This window comes from Chiloscyllium plagiosum, unplaced genomic scaffold, assembly GCF_037043375.1.
Source record: "Chiloscyllium plagiosum isolate Xiang-an unplaced genomic scaffold, Cpla_swu_hap1 HiC_scaffold_43, whole genome shotgun sequence".
Lineage (NCBI taxonomy): Eukaryota > Metazoa > Chordata > Chondrichthyes > Orectolobiformes > Hemiscylliidae > Chiloscyllium > Chiloscyllium plagiosum.
In genome coordinates this window covers 14,208,590-14,230,864 of record NW_028270181.1, presented here as the reverse complement: position 1 = coordinate 14,230,864, position 22,275 = coordinate 14,208,590, and the positions used below count along the sequence as shown (strand labels likewise).

The 22,275-nt window shown below is 40.6% G+C and overlaps 1 protein-coding gene across 3 annotated transcripts in view; it reads right to left on the bottom strand.

Annotated features, from left to right (window-relative positions):
• The window catches only part of LOC122541876 (2-oxoglutarate dehydrogenase-like, mitochondrial), a 102,947-nt gene extending 92,217 nt beyond the window's left edge, over positions 1 to 10,730 (bottom strand). Inside the window, exons 1-2 of one of the 3 annotated variants that reach the window (XM_043679035.2) lie at positions 10,580 to 10,730; positions 1,656 to 1,888 (exon numbers count right to left, since the gene is read on the bottom strand). In XM_043679035.2, coding sequence (XP_043534970.2) covers positions 1,656 to 1,862 — 207 coding nt within the window. In that variant the 5' untranslated portion in view covers positions 1,863 to 1,888; positions 10,580 to 10,730. Of the gene's footprint in view, positions 1 to 1,655; positions 1,889 to 10,493 lie in introns of all 3 variants that reach the window. The other 2 variants (XM_087982526.1, XM_043679033.2) reach the window with 2 other exon arrangements.
• Positions 10,731 to 22,275: the final 11,545 nt, after the last annotated feature.

Here is a 22,275-nt window from a genome sequence, read left to right as displayed (position 1 = left end):
ATTATGAAAAAATTATATTATATGAGCTATTATAAATTACTCTAACATTAAGCTCTCTGTTTAAAGAATGAATCTAATCTGTGTACTGTTTGTTCTCAGCATGCACACTTATCAGCTTACTAAGCTATGTTCTGCATTCAAACATTGTTCAAAGTGTGAAAGTGGATTATGTCAACAAATATAATAAAGTAATCCACAGTGGTAATTTTTAAAATGTTAAAAACACACTGTTTTTTCTCATCAAAAATACAAATTACAAAAGTAAATAAACGACAGCAGTAAAACAATAAAACGAAAAGCAAATTACTGCAGCTAACGTAAAAGTAAAATTTTGTACCACAGGTTGGGCGACATCTGTGCCAATGGCAGAAAGTCTTGTGTGTGCCTTGTGTGGTTGGACTCCATTTGTATCAGCAGGATCAAGAATAGCTTCTTCCCTGCCATTGTTAGACTAATGAATGGACTCTATAAGTTCAAATAATACTGACTTTGTTAATGTTGATCTTGTCTAGTGCACATCCTAGGCTGTGTAACCTATAAGTCTTACTCTGTCCAAGCTTTTCTTTCACTCAATGATCTGTAAGTCCTTGTTTATTACAATCTTCCTGTACTACTCACAAATAAAGATTTTCACTCTACTTAGGTTCACATGACAATAAATCAAAATCAATCAAAACAATGCCGATCACTCCCCTGGATTATTGTCAATGCAAAATTTGTACAGCTGCTTCAATGCAGACAAACATTCCAAAGTATTTAAGTATGATCAGACAAAAAGTGATACCAGGAATGAGAGATATTGAAAGGCAATTGAGGGTTAGGGAAGGTGGAGTGATGGAGGTGGTGTCTGAAAGCTCAGCCAAAGAGTTTTAAAATTATTCTTCAGGCACTCGTCCTCTTATGGAAGTAACAATATATACAAAAAGAATTCCAGAGTGTAGAGTCCACAATGAAACAAAAGCAGGGGACACAAGGAAGGATTTACTAAAAGTGAGCATGAAGAGATTTACATGCAAAGTTGTAAATTTCAAATTGGAGGCATTAAATGAACAACAGCCAATGTAGGCTAGCAAATACAGGAGTGATAAATGAGGAGGACTTGATATGGAATAGGATATGGACAACAGGGTTTTGGATGAGTGTAGTTTTAACAGCACGACAGTATTAGAATTGTTAGGATGAATAAAATACTAGAGGTCACACAATGCCAATCTGTATTCACTACTTATGGATTTATACATTTCACTAAGCTGCACTGCTTAAATCAATCCAACCAGATTACTATTTTTAAAATACTATTTTTAAAGTATTTAAATACTATTTAAAATATAGTATCCAAAATACTATTTTTAAAGTTATTTGTTAACATTATTGGTGACAACATGCAGCACCATAAAAGTTAAATCAGCAACTAACATTCACTCCAGGTTAGAATGTTCACACAACATCTTTATTGTCACTAATGGATACTACAAGGTGTTTCTTTGCACTTGATTACTGAATATTAATAACATTTAAATACAACTACATATAACTTAATGAAGGATTCGTGTTCACTTACAAGGAGCAGCCCTTTTTCTGGATAAACTAATCTTGCAATGAAATATACATTCAAATTAAAAGCTTTTACTTGAGAACTAAATAATAATCCTTACCTCATGAACACTTTTTGGATTTGCACGCCAGGCACAATACATTTCCTCAAGATAATTTGAATGATTTCCATTGAGAAAAGGTTCTGGAGTTCCAGATACACTGTAAAGCCTCGTCTGAAATACCGACCTCAAGACTACATGGTGCCAAGTAAATCTCTTGACAGTCTGTGGTTTAAATTTTGCAGTCAATGTTCTCAGGTGATTCATGGCTGTTTTCTGTGCTACATACAACCCTACAAAAACAGAGAAATCTGAATTTAATAATTATAAATTAACAAACTATAGTTTTCACCAATTCCTGTACATTGCTTAGCTTGCTTCACTCCAAATATTGGTAGCAGAAGTGCTAAACATGACTTTGACAGTGACCTTAATACCAACTGAAAGATTAGACTTAGAGCTCATTTTTGTTAAAGACTGAATGAGAGATGAGGTCTGTCACAAGCAAGTCAGAATTATTACAATCCATTTTAATCTTTTTTTCTCCAGCTACAATAAATTCACTATTTTAAGATAGATCTTGGGCATAGTTGAGCCACTGTTAGTGGCAACAGCTTTGTAAACTCTCACCTCTGAATCAGTGGGATAGGGGCCCATGTTGGATTCTGAAAAGATTTCAGTAGACTAGAAGAACAAACATAACCCCATTATTCAAAAAAACAGTCAAAAAAAGAGGAAACTATATGGAGTGACTCTTCTTTAGAACTGAAGAGTGGTGGAAAATGTTTTAGTTTTTAGGCTATTAAGAAAAAGGAGAGGTGGAGCAAGTGGAACAGATGGTAAAGGAAGCTGGGTGTTAATGATACGTTATTAGCAATAAATAAGTCAGCTCTGCTGAGACCAAACCCACACAAACAAAACATTGGGATGAGTGGGATGGGATGGAAATCAAAATAGAGGATAGAGTCAATAGTCTGAAGTTATTGAATTCAATGTTAAGACCTGACGGCTGAAAAGTTCCTAAGCAGAAAATGAAATACTGTTTCTATAGTTTACATTGGGCTTCACTGTAACACTGCACCAGGCCCTGAACAGAAATGTTACCATGGCAGCATGATGTTTTATTGAAATGGCAAGTGACTAGAAGATCAGGGTCATTGTTGCAGACAGAGTGCAGGTGTTCTGCAAAGCAGTTAGCCTATCAGTGTTTGGTCTCGACGATGTAGAAGAATCAATATTGTGAGAAGCAAATACTGTAGTCTACATTGAGGCAAGGAGAAAGTGAGGACTGGAGATGCTGGAAAGTCAGAATCAAAAAGTGTAGCACATGAAATAGCACAGCAGGTCAGGTAGCATCTGAGGAGCAGGACAGTCGATGTTTTAGGCATAAGCCCTTCATCAGGCTTATGTCTGAAATGTCACTCTCCTGCTCAAAAGCTGCCTGACCTGCTGTGCTTATTCCAGCGCCATACTTTTCGAGTAGATTGAAGAAAGTATAAAAATGATCATTGCATCTCCTTGATGGTGTACTTTGAACCTCAGACGGTGAGGACAAACATTATAAAGGGTCAAATGTTATATCTTCTGTGATTACATAGGAAGGTGCCATTGTAAGGAATTTGAGGTATGGAGGAGAAGAGTTTTTGGCAGGGAGTAACAAAAGAGTGGAGCAGGGTTTGGTGGAAGGAACAGTCTCTGCAGAATGCTGACAAGGGAGTGGAGGGAAATATGTATTTGGCGGTGGTATCCTGTTGGAAGTGGCAGAAATAGCAGTGATGATCCTTTGAATACAGAGGCTAGTGAAGTGGAAAGTGAGGACAAGGGAACTCTTCTGTTTCTGGGAGTGAAGGGAAGGAATGATAGCAAAAGTGCAGAAATTAGAATCGACATGGCTCTGGGCCCTGTCAACCATACTGGGGTAGGGGAGGGATGGTTGAGGTAAAAGAAAGACATGTCAAAATCACCCTTGTGGAAGGTGGCATCAACCAATGCAACAGAACCTGGCAAAATGGAATGTAGTCCTTACAAAAATTAGGGTATGAGGAAGTACAGACAAAGTTACTGTGAAAGTTTGTGGGTTTCTAATGGTTAGGCGGCCTAACCCCAAAAATGGAAACGTAGATGCCAAGGAATGGATGGGAAGTGTCAGAGATGAACCAGGTGAAACTGAGAGATAGAAATTGAAAGCAAAATTGATTATTTTTTTCCTCTGGACAAGAGGAAGAGGCAGCTTTAATGACATAATCAATGTATGAGAAATATAGTTGTGAGATGGGACTTTGAGACTGGAACAACAAATGTTCCATGTACCCAACCACCAGGTAGGCATAACTGGGATTCATGAGTGTACTGATAGTCACACATTTTACTTGGAGCAAGTGAGAGAAGCTAAAGAAGAACTTGTTCAAATTGAGGACAAGTTCAGTCAGATGAAGGAGAATGGGGACTGGCTGACCACTTCGTGTAATATCTCAGCTCTGTTTGCAAGAATGAGCCTGACTTTCCAATCACTTGCCACTTCAATAAACCATCTCGTACTCAAGCAAACATTTCAGCCCTAGGTCAACTGTAGTGTTTTAGCTAGAGAAAAACAGAGCCTTTTTTTTCTGCTTTGGCACTCTATAGCCTTCAGAACTCAACATTAATTTCAATGTCTTCAGACCATGAACTCTGTCCTTCACTTTTATTATCCCATCACCTCTCCATCACTTCAGTGATCTATATGCATGTTTACTCTCAGCAGAGCTGACCTGTTTTCTGCTGTTCACACCTACCATTAACACTACATTCAATTATATCTCTCCTCTACCATTTAGCCCCACTCTCTGCCTTTGACTCTGTGCATATTTACTACCTTCTCCACTTGTTCCTCCTTCCACCTTTTGCAACAGCATTAAATTTCAATGTAAGGATGGAACATACAGCCAGGTCTTGGCCAATGGCCTGATCAATAAACTGCGTGAAGATCTGGAGCAATTGAACAAGACCTGTGCACATAGGGATCTGCGATGTTCCGTCAACAGAAAAAAAGTTCGCTTTTCCAGCATCCTTCAGTTGTCACTCATATTGAACTCAAAAGAATAACTCTGGGTTATTCAATGTTTCTCTCTCCACAGATGCTGGCAGATCTACGGAGTTTCTTCAGCACTTTAATTTCAGGTCTCCAGCAACTGCAGAACTTTGCTTTAATTATACTGCTTGCCGATTAGCTTGATGACTGTTGTAGGGAAAGTATTAGAATCAATTATTAAGGAGACCTGGTCACTGGGAAAATCTCAAGATAATCAAGAAGAGTCAGCATTGTTTTGTGAAAGGGATATCGTGTTTGACAATTCATTGAAATTCTTTGAAAAAGTAGCATGCAATGTGGATAAAGGTAAGCCTGTAGATATAATATAATTGGATTTCCAGAAGACATTTGACAAGATTCCACGTAAAAGCTTATTGCGCAAAGGTGGAACAGAGGAATAACATACAAACTTGGATAGAAGATTGACTGGCTGACAGAAAAGAGAGTATGTATAAAAAGGTATTTTCCAAATTGGCAGTGTGGACTCAAATAGAGTTCCATGGGAATACATGTTGACCCATTAGAGTTTTACAATTTACATGAATAATGAAGGTATGGTGGCTATAAATCCACATAACACAAAAATAGACAGGAAAGTATGTTGTGAGAATGGCACAACAAAGTTGCAGATTGTTAGATTAAATGAATGAACACAAATCTAGCAGGTGGCGTATAATGTCAGAAAATGTGAAATTATACACTTTGATGGAATCATTAAATCCCTACAGTGTGGAAACAGGCTATTCATCCAATCGAGTCCACACCGACCCTCCAAGAACATCCCATCCAGATCCATCCCTCCTAACCTTACATTTCCCATGACTAATCCACCTGTTGGCAATTTAGCATGGCCTATCCACCTAACCTGCACATCTTTGGACTGTGAAACAAAACCCACACAAACACAGGGAGAATGTGCAAACTCCAACAGATAGTCACCCTTGGGTGGAATCAAACAGGTCTAGATTGGGTTGGGATTTCTGGTCAGCATGGTTGGTCCGAACGGTCTGTTTCCCTACTGTACATCTGGATTTTATGACTCTAGAAGTCTCCGACGCTGTGAAGCAGCAGTGCTAACCACTGAGCCACCATGCCACTTAAAGAATAAAAAAGCAGAATGTTACTTAAGCATTTAACAACTGCTGAATTCTGAGGTGCAGATATCTATCAATTCTAGTGCATGGGTTACAAAATGGAATGTTATCTTGCATTTCAAAAAAAAATTAAACATAAAAGGAAGGATGTTATGCTTCAATTGTACATGGCATTCGTGAGTCCACGTCTTAAAAAGTGCATCTAAGTTTGGTCTCCTTATTTAAGGAAGGATGTAAATGCATTGGAGGTGGTTCAAGGGAATTTTTTGTTAAGGCTGATACCTGGAATTAGCTGCTTGTCTTAAGAGGAAAGACTGGGACTGTTTTCACTGGAGTTCAGAAGAGCAAAGGATGATTTGATTTATGTCTAAGATCCTGAATGGTCTTGACAAGGTATATGAAGAAAAAATTATTACTATTGTGGGGAGTCCAGAACTTGGGAACACTGTTTTAAAATTAGAGGTTGCCCTTATAGGAAAGATGAGTTTTTTTTTCCATTTCAGGATTGACAGAGTTTGGAATTGTCTGTCTCAGAAGGATATGGAAACTGTTAATTGAATAATTCTAAGGTAACAATAGATAGTTTGTTGGCAAGAAAATCAAAGCCTTTTAGAGATAGATGTGAATTTGGAATCCAATTAGATCAGCTATGATCTTATTGAATGGTGGAGGGAGTTTGAAGGATCAAATGGCATACACCTGTTCCTACTTTGTATGCTTATATGTGCCACTCCAAGATTGACCATAAGGACACATATTCTCAAAGTAATGCAGGATTAAAGGACAGCTGTATTAGTGATGAGATGTTAAACTGGGGGTCTGCCTACCACTCAGGTAGATGTAAAAGATCCCTTGGCATTATTTTGAAAAACAGCTGAGGAATAATCACTGGCATCATGGCCAATATTTACCTCAGCCAACATCACAAAAACAAATTAACTGATCATTATCACGTTGTTGGGAATTTGATGTGCATAATCTGTTTACTATATTTACCAAATTAAAAGAGGACATTTCAAAAGTATTTTATTTACTGTAAACCTCCTTGGTATATCCTAGAATCATAAAAGGTGTTACATAAATGTTTTTATTTCAAAGCAAAGATAGCACAAAACTCAATGCATAATCTGAAGGAGCACAACCATGATTCAAATTTCCAGATGAACAGAAAAAAACCTTACAGTCCAATAACACTGGACTCATACTCCACCATATTTCTGGATTATGTAGTTCACAATCACATATTCAACAAATTTAGTCTACACGTGTGTTTATTCACTTGAGAAATAAAATTTTGCCTTATGCAAGTTACAACATGCAGTCAGATGGACTATATGAAGCTTAAAAATAAGACAGGTCATTTGACATTTTGAAGGTCAATCATCAGTCTGTGTTCAGCAATCAGTTGATTAATATCAGAAATATGCTATTCCTCAGTTTTCAGTCTAACAGAGACAACCGAAAAAAGTCATTAAAACTGGGAGACAAAAATAAAATGCATGGGGTCTATTTTGTGCTTCACTATTAGATGATACAAACTTGTATTTTTATGATGGAGTAATTTAAACCCAACACTTTATAACAACAAACTGATATATTACTAAATATTATTGTTTCATTATTAAATACAAAATAGTTCAATGGATATTTTGAAAATATGAGCTGCGTAAGTTAATTTTGCAATAACAGTTCATAAACGAGTCCCGCAGCAAATGAAATACAGTAATGATGTTATGAAATACATACATAAATGCAAGATACAACAATAACAATTTAGGATCTTCACAACTGAGGCACACCTATGGCAGAGCTATTAAAATCAGAATGTTTAAAGAGCCAGAATGGGAACGTTATATAGCAGTAAGACCACTGATAGATGCGAACAAGGCTAAGGATTTTTAAACTGAGGCAGGGACAGTGGGTGAATTGGATGTAATTCAAGTTAGGGTACAGGCAGCATAGAATCCCTACAGTGTGGAATCAGGCCCTTCAACCCAACAAGTCCACACCGATTCTCCGAAGAGTAACCCACACAGACCCATTCCCTATTATCTCATATTTACCCCTGACTTATGCACCTAACCTCCACATCCTTGAACACTATGGGCAACCTGCCCATCTTTGGATTATGGGAGGAAACCCATGCAGACACAGGGAGAATGTGCAATATCCACACAGACAGTCACCTGATATTGGAGTCAAACCCAGGTCCTGGGTGCTGTGAGCCAGAATACTAACCACCGAGCCATCGTGCTAAGTGTCTTAGCAGTATCTTTGTAACTTCAAGATTATACAGAATTGAATATGGGAGATAAACCAGGAATGTACTGGACTGGTCAAGTCTAGTGTTAATTATCATATGAATGAGCACTCCAGCAGTAGATGAGCTCAGGCAACATGAAGTTACATGACATTACACAGACAGAAACAGGAATCTGACTGATGGCATAAATGTGGCTCAAAGTTGGTCATAGAGTCATTATGACACAAAGGCTGCAACAGTCTGGTTCAGATGATGATGGCTAGAGAATGAAATTTGAGACAGGAACAAAGGTCTTCCCAATCTTTCACTATTTGGAGTAAATCTATACTCATCCAATATTGGATGCCAGATGGAGGGATCTTGTGGCTTAATGGTAGTGTTCCTACTTCTGAGCCAGGAGGCCTGGGTTCAAATCCCATATGCTCCAGAGGTATGTAATAATAGCTCTGATTAAAAATATTCTGATTAAAAATAGCTCTGAATAAAAAATATTCTAGAAAGCAATTAAGCAAATTGAAGACAGTGGTGGGGTGGAGGTTACAACTGAGTGCTATCAATGCACATGAGGGAGAAAATTACAGATGGACATTCCCCCTTCTCACCCCTAGAACACAAGTCACCAATGAACGAACAAACAGACATGCATGCCTGTAGCCATAAAACAGTGCAGTCAGATGAGCTACATTGGTGCATGTGGCACCTCTTGATTGCCTAGCATACCAACATTCCTGACAGCAGCAGAGCTTTGTAGTGGGTACTGCCAGGACTACAGAAAGACCTGTAAAGGAGATTGGCTAGAACTCCAGCCAGATAGGTCAAAAAGCATTGGATAGGATAGGTTTTCCCACCTTTGGGAGGGTGGCAAACATGAATGTGACTTGAGTGGGTTTTGAAGTGCAGACAGTTGGCAGGAAAATGGATGCAACCATCTGAGGACGTTCTCCAAAAGGCAAAGGACACCCTCAAAAACAGCCCCCTACCCACTATTTTTAAAATTTTGTTAACACACTTCAACTCTGCCTCCACCAAGCTAAATCAGATCCCAGGCTGCCTCTACCACCTAATCCTAGCCACCCAATGACTGGAGGAAGAACAACTCACCTTCTGCCTTGGGACCCTCCAACATGGCATCAATGTCGATTTCATCAGTTTCCTCATCTCCCCTCACCCCACCTTATCCCAGATCCAACCCTCCAACTCAGTACCACCCTCTTCATCTGTCCTACCTGTCCATCCCAACTTTCCAGTCCACCCATCATCACCCTCCACTTTCATTCACCTATCGCATTCCTAGCTACCTTCGCCCCAGCCCCAACCCCCTCCCATATATCTCTTGGCCTCCTCAGGCACCCCTACATTCCAGATGAACACCTTATGATCAAAACATTGACTCTCCTGCTCCTCAGATGCTGCCTGACCAGCTGTGCCTTTCCAGCGCCACACTTTTTCATTCTGATCTCCAGCATCTGCAGTCCTCACTTTCTCCTTGCAAATACTCATCTGCCTGACCATGCCAATCATGTAATGATGTGGACACGGTAATACTGAGATCAACTGAACTTTTACCAAGTTCAATTGACCTTTAATTATTTATAAACAGTCAGTGGCTTGTTGATCTTTAGCAGCTGCTTATCATCTTTCAAAGGTGACCTCAGAAGGCAACCATCCAACCAACCTGACCTATCAACCACTTCTCCCCACCCAAAAAACACCCCAAGGGGCTTGTAATACATCTCCTGCTCTTACAGATCTTTCAGATGGGTAAGAACAATGACTGCAGATGCTGGAAACCAGATTCTGGATTAGTGGAGCAGTAAAATCGACCTGCATTCCTGATGAAGGGGTTTTTTGGCCCAAAACGTTGATTTTTACTGCTCTGACGCTGCCTGAACTGCTGTGCTTTTCCAGCACCATTAATCCAGACCTTTCAGACGACAAATTGGAAGGATGGATCTTGGGGGGGGTGGGGGGAAGGGATTGAGAGAAAGTGGGTGCCCATAAGAAATACTAAAGGAGGAGTGGGTGGGCTGAGGGATATTAAAAAAAAGCCTTTTCAGGCAATCCTGTGGCTTTTGCGCGCTTTAGTAGAAAACAACACAGTCTTAGCCAAAGAAAAAACAATTCACAGAAAATGCTGAAAACATTCACAGCAAGTCAGGAAACAATCTGATGCTCATTAGGGAAGATTGCAATGAATGAGCCCTGCCCCTACAACATGACCGCAAGATTTCCAAAAATAAACACAAGCAGGGATGGGCTTAGGAAGCAGAAACCAATTGGGTTGAAATTGCTCAGGAATGAGGAATTACAAAACGAGATCCGACTGGAAGGGGGAGCAAAGCAAATAAAAAAAAAATCAGGAATTTGAAGCGACAGGTGAGGCGAATAAAGAGTTGAGGTCAGCCCAGCCACCAAGTCAGCAAACCACCCCCAACCCCCTGACACCGGCAGATGCTGAGGGGTGTACTGACCGCCCGGGAGGTGCTGAAATTCGACGGAGGAGGCTCCGGGCCCGGGCAGCGGTGGGGGTGGGTGGGGGGAGATTATTTTTTTTTACCGTTTCTTCACCCCGACCCCCGTCAGATGGTCCAAGTGACAGAAACGATCGGAGGAAAGGATAACGAACTCGCCCCTCCCTTTTTCCTCCTCTCCTCCCCTCCCCCCTGTACCCGCCGCCGGTGAGGTGCGCTCGACGCACGGACAGGCAGAGCATCAGCAAACGGCAAAACCAGCACCGCCCACGCGCCCAGTGGCCTCTGGGGGGGGGGGGGAAAACGAAACTTGCTCGAGCTTGTCGCACGAGACAGACGCCGGGGACGTCACAGCGCACGTTGCCTGGAAACGACCCACCCCGCCCCTCCCTTTCTTGGTTGGCGCCGCCCTACCATTTCAAACTTTCGCCGCATACGAAGCTCCGCCCACATATGCAAAACCCCACTGTGCTTTGGCGGAAGCCTCGCCCAACCAAAGCTCCCCGCCTCACGCCAGTTCCCGCCCGCTGCCCACGCTAACCCCGCCCACTGGCACAGGCACCGCCCACACGCCCGCCCGCCCAGCTGCTCCGAGTCCTGCCCACTCACATCCCGCCCCCACGCGTGCCCCGCCCACAGAGGCGGGGCCTTTTCAACTGCCCATCTGCACGAATCCCCGCCCCCTCGAACTCCGCCTCAAACACGGCCCGCTTACACCTTGCCCGCCCATTCCCACCGAGACTCCGCCCATTTGCTCCAGCTCCGCCCACATCCACAAGTCCCGCCCTCTCCAGCAAAGCCACGCCCACCAACACGAGGCCGCGCCCACATACATGTAAGGTCCACCAACCCACCGACCCCAAACCAAGTTCCGTCCGTCCTGCTGCCCCGATCCACATTGTGGCAATAACGCCTCCACTTGCTTTGGGCGGGTGGGAGTTCACTGACCCACCCCTTGTTGGGAAACCACTCTCACCTCCACCCAGTCTGCAGTTCCCTCCTCCCCCTTCAATATCCCTGTAATTCACTCCCACTGTAATTGCACCCAGGTCAAAAAACATTTCCCTTACTTCGACCTGTGATCAATTCAGTGATTCATTAGTCCTGAAACTCCTCGCTCGATAAAGGTACCTAATTCTTATCAGCTCTGGGGCATTCAGATCAAGTCACAGTAAGCCCACCACTCAGAGTCGTGATGCCCCTTCTTTATGTTCCCAAAGTCAATGTGCCATTGCATAAGGGCACTTAATTGATTCCAAATGCATATAGTGACAACCTACATTTGTGGCGTTTTGCAATCATGGCACAATGCTGGTAACATGTACTCTAGTGTAATGTCCGGATACCAACCGCTTGTGGTTGGGATAGTGAGATGACATCAATTCTCGTTCCTATGCTTTCTACAAGACTTTTCTATAGTTTGTGATGGCGGGGTGATTCTGATATTTCCTTCTACAGTCCTTGAGGTGAATATGTATTAAATGCACCAATTGAATTCTCACTGATGGCCAAATTATGAATAGATTTTTAAATGTGAGTTTCTACTAAAATACCAAAAGCAATCACATTTTGAATCAACTGTGAGACCACAAATTCCTGTCTGCACTGCTGTCATAAGGCAAAATTTATCACTGATTGCAATTTCCCAGCTGATCCTTTAGGGCAAAAAAGCTGGCAGTTCTACCGTGAACTGACCAATTGCTCTAATAGTCATGTTCTCCAACTGATGCGTTTAAAATGATGAAAGCATTCAATTCAGTAGATACAGAGAAGTAAATTCCGGTGTCGGCGATAAAAGTCAAATGCTGGAGAACAAAGAAAAGCTTAAAATCCTGAAACAACTCAGCAGGATCCGTAGAGCAAGAAACAGAGTTTATGTTTTAAGTCCAATATGTTCCTTCTTCAGAATTCTAAGTTTCTTTTCCACAATGGAGAGTCCAGAACAAGCGAACACAATTAGAATGAAGGCTAGGTCTTTCAAGAGTGACATCAGGAAAATTAAAAAATTATTGCAGAAATCTAGAATCCACTCTTCCCAAAACATCGGATACTGGACTGGGATTGGTTATATTAGGTACAGTTAACAAAATGGGCAAATGGAATTGAGGAACATGCAAGCCATGATCCAGTTTATTGACAATATATTGTCTTGAAGGCAATGGTTTGTCTGGTTATACACCTGCTGAATAGTTTGTAATAATACAAACAGATGACATTTCATAGAAATTAATGATTCACAAACTATCCAGCATTCTGAAGGCCTTCTTACGTTTGATAAAAATGTATGATGCTGATTTAATTTTGTTTGCTAACTGGACCTCCTATCTCAAAAATGCAGAAAATATTTTCTGATGAATATGCTGACAGAGTAAAGGCCAATGTAGATAAATAAATAAATGACCTTACAAAGGTTATTTACGATTTCTTGGATAAATCAATTAGCATTCAGAGCCTGGCTCTCAAGTAAAATTGGAAATAAAAACAGAAGGTGCTGGAAAAGCTCAGCAAGTCTGGCAACATCTGTCAAGAGAAATCAGAGTTAACGTTTCAGGTCCAGTGACCCTTTCTTGGCATCTGCAGTTCTTTTGGGAATTTTTTCTCAAGTAATGTTGTCCAGCAGCAGAAAGAGGCATGATTAAAAAAAAGATTCAGAAGTCTTCACCTGCAAGTGTAGATGCCATAACACGGGAAGGGATTCATGAAACATTGCTGCACATCGAGGAGAAGTTATTCAGCATCTTAAAGACCATTGTGCTCTCCCAAATACTTGTAGCAATAGACCTTATGCTCAATTCCAGTCACAAAGCCTATTGATGTTTCAAATTATGAAGTTGAGGATAATATTTCATTATGCTCCTGGAGTACCTAATGGATAATCCGGACATTTAGTCCTGAACATTTGCATGGAGGGAGAGAGCCTCTTCATCATTATGAAAATGCTTATGAGGCATGGTCAGTATGTTTATGGATGCACCAAAACTGATGGTAAAGTAGACAGTGAAGAATATTATGTAAGATTACAAAGCGATCTTAATCAATTTGGTCAATGAGCTGAGGAGTGGCAGATCATGTTTAATTTGGATATATGTGAGGTATTGCATTTGGTAAAATAAACAAGGGCAGGACTTATACAATTAATGATAGGGCCCTGGGTAGTGTTGGGCAGGTGGGAATTGGTCAGGGGAGGGTAGAAGGCCAGGACGAGGTGTCCAAGTGGATGGAGTTTGTTGGAGGCGGGAGAAGAGGTCTTCAGAGAGTGGGTGGGATTCACATTCGAAGAAATAGGCATAGAGGCGGAAGAGGCAGGAAATATGTTCGACGTCTAGATGCGTGTGAAATTTGTTGAAATGCGGGCATATTGGATTGAAGGTGAGTCCTTTTCTGAGGACTGACTGTCCACGCTCAGTGAGGGGGTGGTCTGAAGGGATGGTAAACAACTGGCTTGGGACTGGGGCCTAGTGTGAATTGGAGTTGGGTGTGGGAATGGAAATTGTCTCTGGATTGTTGTAGAACAGAGAGACCTAGGGGTTTGGGTTCATAATTCTTTGAAATTTGCATCACAGGTAGACAAGGTGTTTAGCATGCTTGTCTTCATTGAGTATAAAGGAGTTGGGATGTCATGTTGAGGTTATACAGGACATTGATGAGGCCTCTTCTGAAGTACTGTGTATAGTTCTGGTTGCTCTGCTATGGGAAGATATTATTAAATTGGAGAGGATTCAGAAAAGATTTATCAGGATGCTGCAGGGAATAGAGTGGTAAAAACAAGGACTGCAGAAGCAGGAAACCAGATTCTAGATTAGAGTGGTGCTGGAAAAGCACAGCAGGTCATCCAAGGAGCAGGAAAATCTACATTTCAGGCAAAAGCCCTTCATCAGGAATCAGAGTGGAGAGATAAATGAGAGGAGGGCGGGGGTGGGGAGAAAGTAGCATAGAGTACAATGGGTGAATGGGGGTGGGGATGAAGGTGATAGGTCAGAGAGGAGGGTGGAGTGGATAGGTGGAAAGGAAGATAAGCAGGTAGGACAAGTCATAGGGACAGTGCTGAGCTGGAAGTTTGGAACTGGGGTGAGGTAGGTGAAGGGGAGTCACAGAGGGAACGGTCATTGCGGAAGGCAGAAAGGGGTGGGGAGGGAAATATATCCCTGGTGGTGGGGTCTGTTTGGAAGTGGCGGAAATGTCATTGGATGATTTGGTTTATGCGAAGGTTGGTAGGGTGGAAGGTGAGCACCATGGGAGTTCTGTCCTTGTTACGGTTGGAGGGGTGGGGTCTGAGGGCGGAGGTGCGGAATGTGGACGAGATGCGTTGGAGGGCATCTTTAACCGCTTGGGAAGGGAAATTATGGTCTCTAAAGTGTGTTCTGTGGTGGAACTGGTCCTCCTGGGAGCAGATACGGTGGAGGCAAAGGAATTGAGAATATGGGATGGCATTTTTGCAGGAGATGGGGTGGGAAGAGGTGTAATCCAGGTAGCTGTGGGAGTCGGTGAGTTTGTAAAAATAGAATAGAATGCTTCCACTGAGCAACGATGCCAAAGAAATACAATGGTCTAGTATTAATCTTTGAAAATGTAGCTTTATCATTTGATAATTGGGGAACTAGTGAAAAAAAAGCCTATTCGTGACTTTATTAGATTTGGTTCTGACAGTTTAGACTGTATCTCAGTATCTATGAACTAGATATCCTTTACATCTATTTTTATACATTTTTCTTTAATAAGGTGACAATAATTCCGTCAGTTTTTAGATTCTTATGGATAAGGACAAGCGTGGTCCTTGGATGGAGGTGCTAAATTGGGGGAAGGCCAATTCCAACTGAATTTGGCAAGAATTGGAGAATGTGGATTGGGAACAGCTGCTTGAGGGTAAATCCACATCTGACACGTGGAAGTTTTTTAAAGGCCTGTTGGTTAGAATGCAGGACAGGCATGTTCCTGTGAAAATGAAGGACAGGAATGGCAGGATTCAAGAACCTTGGATGACAGGGGAAATTGTCAGCTTAGTCACAAAAAAAGCAAAAATAAGGTCCAGGCAACTAAAAACAGATGAAGTCCTTGAAGAATGTAGAGAAAGTAGGAAGAATCTCAAACAGGGAGCTAGGAGGGCTAAAAGGGTCTATGAAATGCCCTTAGCCAACAGGGTTAAGGAGTATCCCAAGGCACGTATACATATATTGGGAGCAAGAGAGTAGCTGGAGAAGGAATAGGTCCACTCAAAGATAAAGGAGAGCGGTTATGTGTGGAGCCAGAGGAAATAAATGAGATCTTTAATGAGTACCTTACATCAGAATTCACCACGGAGAGGGATTTGAGGAATTTTAAGGTTAGGGAAAGGTGTGTGGATCCTCTCAGGCAGGTAACATAATGAAGGAAGAAGTGTTGGGTGTCATGAACTACATTAAGATAGACAAGTTGCTGGGGTCAGAAGTAATCTATCCCAAGATATGGTGGGAGGCAAGGGAGGAAATAGTAGGTGCCTTAACAGATATCTTCACATCTTTTTTGGCCACAAATGAGGTTTCACAGGACTGGAAAAGTGCCAATGTTGTTCTTTTATTTGAGAAGGGAAACAAAGATAATCCAGGTAATTACAGGTCGGTGAGCCAGACATCAGTGCTGGGGAAGCTTTTGGAGACGATACTGAAAGTTAGGATTTATTCACATTTAAAGCGAATGGACTTGTTAGTGAGATACAGCATGTGTTTGTGCAGGAAGGTCATGTCTCACCAACTTGATTGAGTTTTTTGAGGAGGTGACAAGAATGATTGATGAGGGGAGGGCAGTGAATCTTGTCTACATGGATTCTCGTAAGGCATTTAATAAGGTACCTCATGGCAGACAGATACAAAAGGTGGAGTCTCATGGGATCCTGGGTGAGCTGGCTAGATGGACACAGAACTGGTTTAGTCATAGAAGATAGTGAGTGGCAGTGGGAGGGTGTTCTTTGGAATGGAGATCAGTAACTAGTAAGATATTGCAGGGATCAGTCCTGGCACCTTTGTTGTTTGTAAATCTGCAATCTGTCAACATTTTCAATATCATTTCTAATTAGGGTTGAAAGGTGAGACTGCCCCTTCTCTTCCTTACCGCAACTGAAACAGGAACTGTTGTAATCTAAACACCACTTTGCAGTTACTTTGCAAATTGATTCAAACACAGAACCTAAAGCTGTCCTTTATGATTTTTGACTGTTCTGTGGAATTTTATTTTGGGACACATGATTGCATAATTACTCAGTGAATATTCGTTAATGAAAAAAACTGTTGGGAAATTGGATTGGATAGTCCGAGGCTATAGTTGTACTGACGGCACCAATTACAGACTGCAATCTGCCAGCTGCAATGCAGTCAGCAGACCCTTGTCATTAACCAGACCAACATTAATCTGGTGGGTATTAAGCAATAATTGAGTTCTGCAAATGTTTTGATTGATGCACTGATCTCCAATCTGCCAGATAAAGTTTAAAATTCCAAAGACAGCAAGTACATCAACAACAACTTGGATTTTTATGGCACCACCAATGTAATCGAGTATCCAAGGTGCTCCATAGGAGCGTAATGAAGTAAAATTGGACACTTAGCCACCGAAGGAGAAATTAGGCAAGTGACCCAAAAAAACCTTCATGAAAGGGTAAATTTTCATGAGCATCCTGACAGGAGAAGAGAGATACAGATAGGCAGGAATTCCAGAACGTGGACTAGTGAAAGTTAAAAGCACAATTAACAATGATGGAGCTTTTAAATTAGGGGATATTTAAGAACATGTATTTAATAAATGATCACAGCAGAAACGAGAATATTCCTCAGACAAAATTAATACTCTAAGTTTTTTATTCCATCCATTGAGGTCAATATTGAATTTTAATTTAAGAAACTTTTCATTGTTTCCACAAGTGGAATCTTCCCAGCACCTGAACAATGTAGACCATGATAAGAAAGTTGGGAAAATCAGTGTGAGATGGCCAATGAGGAGCTTCTCAATGTCAAGACCAAAATGTTCCAATTTCTAACAAAAGCGAGATGAGATTATCACTAGGGAGCAGCCTGTTTGCACATAATACCATGCATTAACATCCTATTATTGATTAATCTCACCTTATTAATTGCAGTTACCCAATCTCCCACCATCAGATGGAAATTAGAAGCCGAGAATTCGTGACATGAGAGTTACAAGGGGTGCCTATCAACGCAGCCTGCTCTGCCAGACCTCCATTTTGGACAGTCCAAGGGAAGCCGTTCCCTGCATCGCCAAACCATGGAATTGGCATTCAATACATACCAGCCTCACCGCATCATCATGGCATATCTCTGACCTACTTACTGTCTGACTCTGCACTTCAGTACTGCACACTGGAGTACACTGGCAGCTGTCTCAAAAACATGTTGTAAGGAGTATTTGCGTATGGGGAAAGTAGACACTCTCCTAACACTCATCACTTTATGCCTATTGCAATGCTCACAGCATCCTGCCTGTCTTTTGGCATTTTTATCCCTCCAGCCAAATCGTAAAGGGGAGATGATAGTGTATGGGAGAAGATGGTATTGTCAGAGAGCCATTATCTGTGGTGTGATGATGCTGCTCCTTTAACAAGGTTATATTGTCCTTGGTTTCATTTCAAAGAGGTCGTAAAAGACACAGACTCCAAAAAGTCTGGGTTTGGATGGGCTTTAGGCCGAGTTTGATTTTCTCTAACAGATACTGCCTCAGGCAAAAGGTTTTGAATTAAAAATAAAGACTCGTGCAATGAAAGGAGAGTGGCCAGTTCTCCCAGATCAGCTTTTCTTTGGTTTGGTTAGGTTTTACCACGGCAGTATTGTAAAAGCTGCTGGTCCATGCTCATCTCTCTCTGCCTTCTTTCCTGTAAGAACCTGTGTTTGATTTTACCTTTTGTGCCAAGGGGTGTGTATGGGGATTGTTGCAAGTATTGTGAATTTCTATTTTTGTTTCAGATTTCCCGCATCCACAGTTAACTTGTTTTATTTCAACATTACGACCATTGGTTTTCTTGTTATTTGACCCTAACCTGGTATAGGGCATTCAATTTCAAAGGTTGTACCTAATTAAAGCTTAGCAACGTGGTGAGTAGTGAACATAATAACTAGAGACAGGACGTAGATAAACCAGTGAAATAGATCAACATATGGCAGGTGCAATTAACCACAGAGAATGGCGAGTCATATCAATGTTAATAGTACTGCTCTGAACAGGACTGAAAGTACAGAGATATCTGCAGTGCACACACTCAAAGCTTTGAATATGGCAGGACAAGTCATGAATGTAGATAAGAAAGCCTATGGCATTCTTAGCTTTGAAATACCGAAACACAGCAATTGTGTTAAGCATTTACAAATCTCTGGTTCAGCCTCAGATGAAGTATTGGATATTATTCTGGTTATCATGCTTTAGGAAAGGTTTCAAGATTTACTGGGATAATACTAGGGATGAGGGATCTCAGTTATATAGGAATCTTGATCCTGATGAAACTGATAAGGTTAAACAGCGAGCTAATGAAAGCATTCAAAATCCCACGAAAGCTTTGCTAGAGCAATTAGGTATAAATGATTTCCTCTAGTGAGCTGATTAGCAGAGCAGAAGTTCTAAAATAATTGACAAATTAATGAGGGATAGTGGGACAAATTTCTTCATACAGAGAGACGCAAAGATTTGGAACATGCTAGCTAAAAGTGTGATAGAATCATATGCTGTCATAATGTCAAAAATTAAGGGCACTTTGGACTGATGTATAGGTCATGGAGGGAAAGCAGCTTCTTTACCAATGCAGCATACAATGTTGAAGAACTCATAGAGTCTCCTAATTTATTGTAAATCTGTCCTCACAATAGTCCTAATTGCAAGAAGAAAAATTTGAAGTATATATTACCACAAGTAATAATCAATGTTATGAATCGAACAGAATGAGGACATTAATATATCAACTAGCTAAATTGCTTTGTGCTTTATGAAATGTAATTATTTACATGATGTGTAGTGGGAATTACAAATGTGATTCCACTCATGAGCTGATTTAATACTTCTCAAACAAAAACTCATTTCCAGAAATATTTATGCTGTGTATAGCTAAGCTAGTGATTAAAGAACATCCATTTTTATAGTGCCATTAGCTTTTGTGAATAAAAAAATCAACTTCGCGTTAAGCTTTAAATAGCATTCCTAGAACAGTTTAATACACAATACACTGTGTAATTAATTCATTAATAGACTTAAAATTAATCAAGAGCTGCAGTTTTATTTTGTCTATTTAAAATTTCTTAATTGTAAAAATATTTAAATACTCAGATACAGTACAAGATTTCCGTTGCATTGTTGTAACCTAAATGAATTTGTGTAAGTCTAATAAGCTTGGTTAATCATTAAATTGATGATATTTTTCATGTTTTGTCATGGAGAATAGTGTCCAGCAGAACCAAATTTGATTGCTAGATCCCAACGTATAAGACATGCTTTCCTATGGATTTGTTTTTAATGAACAGTCAATGAACTGGAAGACTTAAACATTGCATTTTTGGAGAGGACTTTAATCCCCTTCTTATTTGCTGTAAAATATTAGTGCAAAAACAAACCTAGAGAAAATTGGGAACAGGATTTGTTAATTCAATTGGTAACCTGTTGTCAGTACCATTAGTAACCTGTTACCAACTGCAATCAATGCCCTCTTGAAACTGAGCATGCTGGAGAATTTCTCTTTAATTTTGTCTTGAAACAGTAATACATAATATAAAAGATTACAGGGTATATGATAAAGTATCTCAAAAAAAGGGTTCAAGTTAGGGACAATCAGGGTGGTTTGATATCAGGTAGAGGTAATTCTAACAATTATGCTGTAGGATAATCGTTTTGTCCTATAATATAGATTAATAGCTGTTGCCCATTGATTAGGCAGATAAGCTTTCTGGAAAAGCCATAGCCTACATTAACAAAAGATCAATGACTCATTTGGTATTTTCAGAACAAGCACATTGCTGAATAAGGACACTATTTTTTAAGCTCTTTTATCTTGCATTCATGAGGACAATTCACAAGAATGCTAAAGTAAGTAAAAAAATGAAATTAATTCTATAAGAAAAGAGAATACTGATTGTTGGCAAATGGTCCCTGATTGGTTGATGCCTCACCATGAAGAATGTGTCAGTTAATGCTGACTACAGATAAGTTAAGAACAGGTAAGCTATCTACTGAACATCTTCAACGATGTATTAACTTTTCATTTCCAAACCTATTTATTATGCTAAAGAGAGACAAAGTATTTTGATTTAATGGACATTTATGAGATGAGATTGAACAGATGGGTGATAGGGTAACATATATCATGTCATTTGATGCATTTGGTCTGAAATTTGCAAATACTTTTATTTTTCAATTTGAGCTATTTAAGCCACAATTCCACTATGTTGCTTCAATAGGTGACTGCACCATAATTTTCTCTAGGTTTGTTTTTGCACTAGTACTTTAAACGTTTAAAACATGGCCACGTCATAACTTCACTTAAGTGAAAGTGGTTTGACAATGAAATCAAGTATTCATGCAATAAATCTCTCTGACCACGTATTCTCTGAAAGCAAGGAGTTTGTCCTTGCATCTGCTTTCAATTCACACAACGTCAAACAGGAAGAAGTATTTGGTCAAACTTCCACCTACTCCCAGCTTTCCCACCACAAATGGGTGACCATCAAAGATGGTGAATCCTTGAAAGTGTTCCTCGTGATCTGGCAAGACAAAGCAGATTGCAGGACTCTGAATAACTTGTCAGATTTACACACGCATTGTGAGGTCTCAAGGCCAGCCTGGACACTTATCCCAGTAAACCCGACAAAGGTACTAGTATGGTCATCCTTAATAATTGTGACTATAGCAACAAAATGCACACCATTTGTAATAGACAGGTCCAAACTTGTATCCATTAGATCTCCTGTTCAGGATAACTGGAAAGCTTTACTGAAAAACAGGGTTAAAAAAACCAGTTAGACCTGTGTAACATCATCAAGTTATCTGATAAAATAGAGGCCATTCTAACAGTTCACTGCATCTCCGTATGCCAATGTTGACTGGTCAAATTATTTGATGAAGTTTTATATTCACAAAGTGAAAGATTCCTTGATATCTGCAAAGACCATACAGGTCTTGCGGAATGGGAGCAATGCAGGGTCATGTATTATTTAATATTGCTTGCCAATTCACCAATGTACCACTCAAGGAAACCAAAGATATTTACAGTGTAGAACACCATAATTTTTTTTCATTGATTTATTAGTGGGTTATGGGAGTCGCTGGCTGGCCAGCATTCTATTACCAGTCCCTTTTTGCCATTGAGAAGGTAGTGGCGACCTTCTTGAACCACTGCAGTCAACCTGCTGTGTGTTGACCCAAATGTCATTAGGGAGGGAATTCCAGGATTTTGACCCAGCGACAGTGAAGGAACGGCAATATATTTCCAAGTCAAGATGGTAACTGGCTTGAAGGGGAACTTGAAGGTGGTGATATTTCCATGTATATGCTGTCTTTGTCCTTCTAGATGGAAGAGGTTATGTGTTTGGAAGGTGCTGTGTGATAAGTTTTGCTGAATTTCTGTAGCGCATCTTGCAGATAATAGACTCTGCTACCACCGGATGGAATGGATACTTGTGGATGTGGTGCCAATCAAGCAGGCTGCTTTGTTCTGGATGGTGTCAAGCTTCTTGAATGTTGTTGGGACTGCACTTATCCAGGCAAGTGGGGAGTGTTCCATCACATCCCTGACTTGTGGCTTTGGGGAGTTGGGAGGTGAGTT